Raw genomic sequence first — 9,630 nt, forward strand, 5'->3', positions numbered from 1 at the left:
GAGAGGAGGGTGGGGGGTCCGAGGGAGAGGGAGACAGAGACTGAGCGGCAGGAGGAGCCTGCAGGCCAGAGCAGAGTGAGGAGGTGGGGGGGAGGGGGGCCGATGCTTGCCCTTCTCCTGCAACTTTGGTGCAGCCTCACCCCCTGGCAGCGGCAGCCCTGGGTGTGACTCAGAGCTTCTCCCTGAGGCTCAGTGTGTCCCCCCAGCAAGATGGGCCTGAGCGTGGGGTCCCCTGTCCCAGCGTTGGGGCCATCCAGGGCTCCTGGCGAGCCCACGGTTGCGTCACTGCATCCCCCAGAGCTGACAGGCATTGACACGCAGCCCACCTTCCCTTGTCCTGTCCTTAGTTGGCACGGTGGCACGGTGGCTTGAGTTTGTCATTGGAGGGATGGCAGAGAAGGAGCGGGAGACAAAGGCAGAGGGCTGGGCAGAGGCGCGGCAGGTCCCCTGGGCCTGCCTAGCCCTGTGTGGGCCCTTGGATGCCTGGGTGGAGCGCCACTCGCTGCTGGCCACTGCCCCTCGAGTCCCCATCCCTGGGGCGGCGGGTGGCGGCTCCTTCTTGGGCTTAGGCTGAAGGATGCGGTTCCCTTGCTTTGGGGGAGCCCCTGCCTCAGACTCCAGCCTGCTTGGAATGCAAGATCTCATGTCCCCAAAGGGACGGTGTGGTGGCGGCATGCCCAGCTCACGTTTTGTTTTTCTTGTAGAGATGAGGCCGCACTCTGTTGTCTAGGCTGGCCTCGAACTCGGGCTCAAGCAATCCTCCCGCCTCAGCCTCCCAAAGTGCTGGGATTATTGACATGAGCCACCACGCCTGACCTTGAAAACTTATTTTTTAAGCTCAGACTTGTCATGGAACCTGTGATGACCCACAGCCGTCATTGCAGAGAGGACTAGATAGACCCGGAGGTGGGGAACGACTTGCCCAAAGTCCCCTGGCAGGCAGGCGGCAGACCTGGGGTGAGAATGTGAGTCTGTCATGGAAACATTGAGCAGACACTGTTCTGGTGCCTACTGTGTGCACGGAAGCAGGGAGACAGCGAGAGCCACACCCTCGGGTTTCCGGGACATCTTTGCGGGGGGCATTTCACTCCCTTCTACAGATGGAGAAACCTGCCCAAGGTCATGGAGCTGGTGAAGGGCAGAGCTGCGATCCGGACCCAGGCGGGATGGGAGCAGCCTCCAAGCTGTGGTGTGTGTGTGTGTGTGTGGCGGGGGGGGCTGCAGCAGGAACCGGCTGCGAGGCTTCCGGTGGGTTGCTTTCCTGCGTGGCTGGCCGCGTAGACCCTGTCTCTGCCACCTGACATCTAGCTGAGACACGCTGCTCCTCCCTGCCCCTGCCTGAGCCCATCTGTCTCCCCGGAGGAGGGGACGCCCACGGACAGCAGCCGAGGCAGGTCGCCCTGGGGACTGTGGGGCCCTGCGGTGGGTGCCAGACTGGCGTAGGGCCAGTCCCCTGGGTCGGGTCCCCACTGCTGCGCTGGCGGGTTCTCGGCCTTCGTGCTGTGTCAGAAAGCTCACCGCTGGACTTTGCTCTGAGACTTTGCTCTGCGACTACCCTGCGACTTTGCTCTGACCGCTGGTGGCCGCTGACTGAGACCTGCCACGTGCAGGCACGGTAGACCCTGCTCGGAGCTGTGTGTCCTGCTCATCCCACTCCCGGAGAGGGCAACTGAGGCTCAGCGGAAGAGAGACGTGCCCCAGGCTGACCGGCCGGGAAAAGTGCCAACCACCAGGACACAGGCCTCCGCGGTGTTTTCTGTCTTTGGCGGCCTGTGGATGCGGGGCCCTGACCGCGGGGTGCCCCTTCACCCAGTGAGATGTGTCAGCACTTCCCTGCCGCCGGTGGGCAGTAGCTTGCGGTGTCATTGCCGTCATGGGGGCTGGGGCCGGGGTGCCGTCTGCCGGCAGGGACGAGAGGGTCACAGACCGCAGACGGGATGCTGAAGAAACACCACCAGGGTGCTGGCAGCCAGGCAGGGTGGTGGGCGTCAGCAGGGGTGAGGAGGGAAGGATGGACAGCATCCCTAGGCAGAGGGACCAGCAGGAGCAGAGGTGCAGAGGTGGAAGGATGGGGCTGCGCTGGGGGGTTGTAGGGATGGGCCTTGCGGTGCAGGAGGGAGCTCTGAGGAATGCAGCCGGAAGCCTGGACTTCATCGTGGGGGCACTGGGGAGCCACAGAAGGTTTTAGTGGGAGAGAGGCCTGGTCTGATTGGTGCCTCAGAAGCTCATGCAGCTCACAGAGGAAGATGGGCCTGAAGGCCTGTGTGGAAGCAGGGAGAGCTGCGAGGCAGGCTCTGTCGGCAGGGGAGGGTGGAGGCCTGCGCCAGGGTGGGTGCCAGGGCAGGAGAAGCTTGGGCGAGTTTTCAGGCAGCACTTCCCTCCCCGAGGCCTGGGGTTGGGGCAGAGTGAAGGCCGACATGAGGCGCCTGGGGCTAGCTTGGGTGCATGGCCCAGCCCTTCTTGGAGAAAGGCAACAGGAGCCACCGAGGTCCTGGGGTCACAGGTGTTTGGGGGGACCCAGGGACTCCCAGGTGACGGGGCAGGGGTGGCCAGCTCTGTGGCTGCCAAGCTTACCTTGGCTCCCAGGCCCGGCAGCCCAGCCTCCTGGCTGAGTGGCAGCTGTCAGGGCACCCAGCATCTCCCCCGACCGGGTCCAAATAAAGGAAAAACCAAAATACACCCCCTTTGTCGGAAGCCGATGAGGGTGCGTTGGGCGAGAGTCATCGCTATTGTGTGCGGGCCCACACGGCGTCTTACATAAGCAGCGAGTTAAAAATATGCCGGGGTTCTAACTCTCCCGCCCCTCCTGGGAGGACACCCTGACCCGGCCTCGGTGGGGCAGGGGTGGGGTGGGGTGGGCTCTCGGCACCCGCAGGGACGAAGCAGCCGCCGAGCCTGCCAGCAAGACCCAGGGGTGCCAGAGGGTGGGGAGTGGACACGCGGCCACCCCTCCCAGAGGGCTCTCGGGACTGAAGCAACCCTAGTGTCTCACCTAATTCAGCCCGAGAGCAGGTTCTCTTACTGTTCCCGCAGGGGAGCACCCCAGATCAGTACCCTAGGTACCCATCGGACCCCACCTTCCTGCCCCGCACCGTCCGCTGGGTGGACAGGCCGGGAGGTGGATGGGCCAGGAGTCCACCTCCCTGGGGTTTGACAATGCCCTGGTGGCTGGAAGACCCACTGAGGCAGCCCTCTGGCACCGGTGGGAGGTGGCAGCCACCCCCCAGCCCCCTTCAGCTCGTGACATGGGCGCATGTGGCTCATGCACCCAGAGCCGGTCCGGAACGTTTGGTGCAGACCGGGGGGTGATGAGGCCTGTGCTGCTGACTTTAAAGAAAAGAAGGACAACTCAGTGGTTTGTGGGTGGGGCATCTCCAGGAGCGAGATGGCATGGCCCCGGCAGACACAGGCCCCTCTTCTCCCTCCCAGAAGGGTCCCACGGCAACCTTGAGGCCAGCCAGCATCGGGGACAGGTGGGGCACGTGGAGGGTGCTGGCAGGAGCACCCACAGTGGGCACTACATGGTCCATTCCCTTAGTCCCCTAGCACCTCTGTGGCGGCAACCCTGCTATCCCCCGCCGTGTCCTGGAACCGAGGTTCTGCGGACTTGGGTGACACGCACGGAAACCCCCTGCTCCACAGACCGCGGCCGCTGTCCTCCGTGGTTGCTGTGAAGGGCACGGAGCTTCGGCTGTCGCTCCTCATGCATGCGCTGCTTTTGGCACTTTCTGTCGTTGCCCCCCTTCCCACAGCGAGACTGGCCAGCCCATTGTGGATCAGGAAGCCCCGAAGACAGAATCGGCTGCGGGATCGCAGTGGGGCGGGGCGTTGGCAGCAGAAATGATGGCGCAGTGCTGGGTGCTCGGGGAGGGGTGGTGGGTGCCAGGAGGAGACCAGAGGGTCAGTGAGGGTGTGTTTGCTTCTGCCCATAGACGTCCCTAAGAACTGTCCCACCATCATTCCAACGCCGGGCAGGCCCACCCATCAACCCGTCATGGTCCCCACAAGCCAGAGGCCCCTGTGCTGGCTGAGTCAGGCGAGGCACACAGGGTCATAAGAGTTATTTTATTTTATCTTACTGTTTTCTAGAAGCAGAGTCTCACTCTGCTGCTCAGGCTGGAGTGCCGTGGCACAATCCCAGCTCACTGCAGCCTTGACCTCCTGGGTGCCAGTGATCCTCTCACCTCAGTCTGCTCAGTAGCTAGGACTACAGGCCTGTGCCACCACACAAGATTAAGTTTTACGTTTTTCGTAGAGACAGGGTCTCGCTGTATCATCCAGTCTGGTCTTGAACTCCTGGACTCAAGGGATCTTCCTGCCTCAGCCTCCCAGGCAGGAGTGCTTTGGGCTGATGACGCCCCAGCCCCTGGGACCGACCCCCACATGCTTGCTGGCCTTTTCTCTCGTGTGGTCCCCTCGAAGCTGCTCTGAGCTGGGCCCACCAGGAATCACCTCGCCAAGTGACAGATGAGGAAACTGAGGCTCTGCAGACAGGAGCCAGCGACCTGGGTGTGGGAAACCCGAGATTCGACCTTGGCCTGACCAGCTGGGAATGCTGGGCTGAACATCAGAGAGCCAGTCCCAGAGCTGGTGGCCTGGCCCCGGGTGACCCCTGGGCAGCTCCCTGCCGCTTGGGGCCTCAGTCTTCCCTTCTGCCAAACAGGGGTGAAGGGGTGCCTCACAGTCCATGCATGGCACTCAGCCGAGCGCCTGCCAGGTGCAGGATGCAGAGCCGAACAGGCCAGGCCTCCCCGTCCCGTGCGGCGCAGCTGAGTGGAATCCTGGGCTGCGCTCCCTGGGCCTGTGGCGTCGGCTGGCGCTGGGTGATGAGTCACTTTGGGGTTCCCCCAACCTCAGGGGCTCAGCTCTGGGTTCCGGTGTGTGGGGGTGTGCCCACCGCCTGGGGAGTGGGGACCAGGGCCTCTCCTGGGCTAGGGCAGGCCCTGACTTGAGGCAGCTTCCATGGCGCTGATTTACGGGCCGCGGTTCGGCAGCCTGGGGGAGCCGCCTTCCGAGGGCGTGTTGGGTCCCCCCGGCTGGAATGAATCCGGCGGGAGGATGAGTTTGGTCATGCTCGGGTTGTCAAGAACTGAAGAGCAATCTTCTCTCTTAAAAATGGTCCCATGGGGACCACCTGGTTGGCTCTCACACTTGTCCCAGGCTCTGTGGTGCCGGGAAGCCCCGCCCCGTCTCTGAGCCCTGGGTGCACCTGCTGGAGTGGGGGCAGGGTCAACCGTGGCTGGGCCCGCGGCAGGTGGACTGAGATAACATGGGGCTGTGTCCAGCCATGTGCCTGGCACACCCCGTTATAGCCACACTTAGGTCACGTCTGTGACCTGCGAGCGTGTCTGCGGGGAATCTGGCCGTGTGGGTCGGTCTGTAATGTCAGCTGGCAGTCTCAGCTCCAGGTGGGTCCTGGCCTGCTCCCAGCATGATGCCCAGGAAGCGCCGACGTCCTTCCTCTTCTTTGCCTGCAGCCACAGAGTGAGGGAGCTGGGCTCGGGTGTGCGGGCCCGGGTCTTTTCTCTCCTTTGGCAAGGGGCTCCATGTCTTGGCTTCTCGTCTGTAAATTGGGCACAAGCATGGCCATTTCGGCTCCTTGGGATAATGTGGATAAGGGTGGGTAAGAACCCCCTTCCAGAATGTTTCTTGGTCTCTGGTAGACCCTCTTCCGTCCTCGCCTCCCAATCCAGATCTCGCAGCACTTGGAATACAGCTCCTCTGGGTGGGGGGTATTGGGCAGCGGGGGTTGCTGGGAGCAGGTTGCACGCGGAGGAGGTTGCGCCGTGTGTTCCGACCCTGCGTGGATGCCTCGCGCTTCCTGGGGACCCTGCTCCGGTTGTGGCATGCACAGCAACCTGGTTCCACCACTCTGAACCCACTTGGAACCCCCGGGCTCGGAACCTCAGTTTCTGCTTCTGTGAATTGTGGCCAAGGGTCCCATTTCACAGGTGGGAGCTTGCCCGCCTGGCCAGTCCCCAGGAAGCAGGGGGGCTTTGGGGACTTCCAGGTGGCTGCACGGACCCCTCGCCTCCTGACCCTCCCAGATGCCAGTGACAGTCCCAGCATCCCTGCTGGGGGCTCTCCCTGTGTGCCAGGCTGCTCCGAGGGGGTCAAAGCGTCTCCACTTGTCCCCATGGGGAATGACATCATCCCGTTGTATTAGTGAGGAACCTGAGGTTCAGAGAGAAAGTGGTAGAGCCCTGGCCGCACAGCGGTGGGGCTGAGGTGCCAAGGGACCCTGCTTCGATCACAGAGAGGCCCTGCTTCCGGCCTCACTGCGGACGCTGGGAGGAGGATGAGGACAGCGCCCAGCACATAGTAGGTCCGTGAGAAAGGCCCGTGGGTGGGATGAATGGGAGGAAGAGCCCCACTTCCTCCCGGCACGCAGGTCCCAAAGCTTGGGGCTCCAGGGCGGGGGCCCCAAGCCTGGTGAGTCACGGCCTGTCCTCGGCTGCCTGGGCCCGTCCCCCGGGAGGATCATTCTCTGCAGGCCGTGGCTCAGCTCCTTGGGGAGGTGTCCCGCTCAACCCCGAGGGCAGGGCAGGCGGGTGGCTCCCGCCTGGCACAGGGCCCTGCCCTGCTTGCAGGGTGTTCAGGGCGGGACAGTCGGTCGTGGAGTTCGGTATCTGGGTGTGCTCCCTCGGCCGGAGCTGAGCCTCGCTTCTACGGAGGCAGAAACTCAGCCTCAGCCCACATTCAAACCCAGCTTCTCGCCCCTTCCTGGCCGTGGAACTTGGGCAGATCACCTGTCCTCTCTGAGAGTCAGACTCGAGGAGAGGGGAATGATGACGACATTCGTCGCCCAGAGTGGGTCTCAGAACCGAGCAGTGGTGGCTTGGCAGCAGAAAATCCGTCCTCCGATGACTGCTTCGCTCCTAGAACTCCAGGGTCTTGCGCTCGTCTGGCCTAGTTTATGCGAAGGTGTCAGTGGTGGCCAGACTCCTCCAGGGTGCCACCACAGGCCTCCCTATGCTCTGTGGTGTTTTGGGGCTGCGTGACTGAGTGAGAGGCGAATTGGGGTTTTCACTCGGGCCTTAGGGGAGGAATAGACCCCAACCCTGTTCCCAGACTCTTCACACGGCACCTAGGGATGGGGCTTGGCGGAGGATTGGGTCAGGGCCTGCAGGCTCTCAGTGTCTTCTGTGCCGGCCCTTCGCCCTCTGTCCCTATGAAGACGGCACTTTACAGTTTGCACAAACCCCTTGCGCGCATGAGCAGCCTGCTTGACTGACCCTGGTGAGGAGGTCTGTGGGGCTGGCGGATACTCCCCTTTTCAGAGACGGGGACTCGACTCGGGTCCCTGGGGGGACTTGAGCCTCTCGGCCCTCGGGTTGGAGCTGTGTGGCTCTGGGAGGTGCCTGTGCCTCTCTGGGGCTCGGACGCCTCATCTGGAAGATAGGGTACCAGCAGGCTCAGCGCAGACGGCAGGAGGGAATGGCGCGTGTCGGCGGGGTGTCCCTCAGCAGTCCCCGCCATGCCTACTCCCAGAGCCCTTTCCTGGAGGCTCAGTCCCTGCACCCAAGCAGGGGCAGGGCCTTCTGGGAGGGGACTGGCCTGAGATACTCAGCTGGTGCTGGGGGCCGTGGGTCTCAGCCCCTGCCGAAACCCAGCCGTGCTGAGCTGGGCACCCACAGGCACCTTCCCCTCCTGTCTGCTCCCCTGGGGAGGGTGCCGTGTGACTCCCACTTTCTCCTGCGTGACCCTAGGCAGGCCGTTTTCCCTCCCTGGGTCTCAGCGTGCTTAGCTACATAAAGTAGAGGTGATGACCATGCCTACCTCCTGGGGTTGGTATGAGGCCTGGCGCTGTTTAAGGGAGTTCCCAAGCACACGGTAGGTGGACCTGCAGCAAATGTCTGTCCAGAGGATAACCCAAAATTGGGTTGCGTTCTGGACTTGGACACTCTTGCCTTCCACCTTTTCATTGAATCTGGTGAACTCCTACACATCCCTGGATGCCCAGTTTAGGTACCCCTCCTCCAGGAAGCCATCCCAAGGTACCTCACATCCAGTTAATTTTGGGGGAACTAGTTCCTCAGAGATGGGCAAACCCCGAGTTTATCCTGCCTCACTCACCTATCTTCTGAAGGGGGAAACTGAGTCCCAAAAGGGTGTCTTCCTTTGGCTGAGTCAGCCGTCTCTAGATCCCCTCAGACCACCCCCAGCCATGAGAAGAGGGTGTGGACAGTGCCTCTGCCGTGCCTGGGCCACTTTGTCCCCCGTCAGGGCATCCCTTGGAGCTGAGCGTGCCACTAACGTCCTCTCGTCCTTCTCTCTCCGCAGCCCACGACCTCCCCACAAGCAAGAACTCGGCACCGCAGGCTGGCAGCCACTTGCAGTGCCTGTCTGTCCACTGCACGGACGACGTGGGCGACGCCAAGGCCCGCACCTCCGTGCCCACCTGGCGGTCCCTGCACTCCGACATCTCCAACAGATTTGGGACCTTCGTGGCCGCCCTAACTTGAGTGACAAGCAGCGCCTCCTCCCCACCAGGCCCTCCCTACCCCCTACGTCTCCCCCTCCCCAGCCCGATCACCCACCCCCCTGTTCATTGGAAAGGGCCACTATTGCCGAGTGGGTGATTTTTTTTTTTTTAGGTTGGTACCTGCTTAGTGGCATATGGACCGGAAAGGGTTAATTTAAAGGGGGGAACCTCAAAAGTTGTTTTTTTTTTTTTTTTTTAAAGAAACTTGTCTGCCACAGTATGTTACCAGTGTTAACCCTCCTGCAGTTAGCAGACCTCTGCTTACGCGTTTTCTTGCTAGATGGTTTGGTCTGTCTTCTGGGCATACGTTTTTAGACAACCTCTCTCTCGCTTCCTCCTTATGCTGCTGTATGTCTGAGTATTGTTGTTTCATAATAAGGCATTGTTGCTCTCCTTTTTTATTCTTTCTCCTCTTCTCTCTCCCCCCTTTTTTCTCCCCCTTTTTGCTTTGTTCACTGCTTATTAAAATGGAAATTCTGGAGATAGTAGTTCTGGAATACCGCCCGGTGGAAGTCAAATTGTCATCGCAGTGTTACGTCCTGGCACCCAACTGTCATCGGTCAGGCAGGAGCCAGACGGTGAATGCCCTCCTTAGGCGTGCCACCCGGGACTTTGTCTCGCCTGTCCCCTAAGGAGATAGTGGTCGAGATGTCCATGCCCAGAGGCACCCGCCCATCTGCTCCTGCTGGAAGCCGCCCTCTGCGTGGCAGCAGCAGCCATGACTGGCCTGCTCCGTGGGAAGGAGCCGGTGTCCCCTGTGCTGGGTCTGTGCCCTGTGGCCTGCGCAGGGGATGGTGCTGTCCGGGCTCCTGCCCCGGCACCGGGCAGGCCGGCTGTGCCTTGGGCGCCCGGGTGGGAGGAGGGTGAATCCCAGTTCCTGGTGCCTGTCCTTGCTCAAAGCCGCTTCTGGCCAGGCATCCCAGCGGAGAGGGGGTGCTGGGTGTCCCTCCCCACCTCTCTGGTTCAGGCCCCAGGCCGCCCCTGGGAGGGAGGGGGCACCTTGGCTTGGCCTGCAGAGTCCCTCTTCTCCTGACCTGGGGCGCCTCCTTGTAGGGGTCTGTGGGCTCCCAAGAGACTGAGGAGGGAGAAGGAGAGTGTAGTGGGTGACTCTGACGCCTGAGCCTTTCATTTGTGAACCGGGAATC

The 9,630-nt window shown here is 62.1% G+C and overlaps 1 protein-coding gene across 1 annotated transcript in view; it reads left to right on the plus strand.

Annotated features, from left to right (window-relative positions):
* Positions 1-8,997, plus strand: part of LOC103262223 (transcriptional activator MN1) — a 43,078-nt gene extending 34,081 nt beyond the window's left edge. The window contains exon 2 of the mRNA XM_008059846.2: positions 8,284-8,997. Within this exon, the coding sequence (XP_008058037.2) occupies positions 8,284-8,465 (182 nt within the window). The 3' untranslated portion in view covers positions 8,466-8,997. The remainder of the gene's footprint in view (positions 1-8,283) is intronic.
* Positions 8,998-9,630: the final 633 nt, after the last annotated feature.

The sequence above is a fragment of the Carlito syrichta genome, unplaced genomic scaffold (genome assembly GCF_000164805.1).
Source record: "Carlito syrichta isolate Samal-C Ts95f unplaced genomic scaffold, Tarsius_syrichta-2.0.1 Scaffold304394, whole genome shotgun sequence".
NCBI classification, from domain to species: domain Eukaryota; kingdom Metazoa; phylum Chordata; class Mammalia; order Primates; family Tarsiidae; genus Carlito; species Carlito syrichta.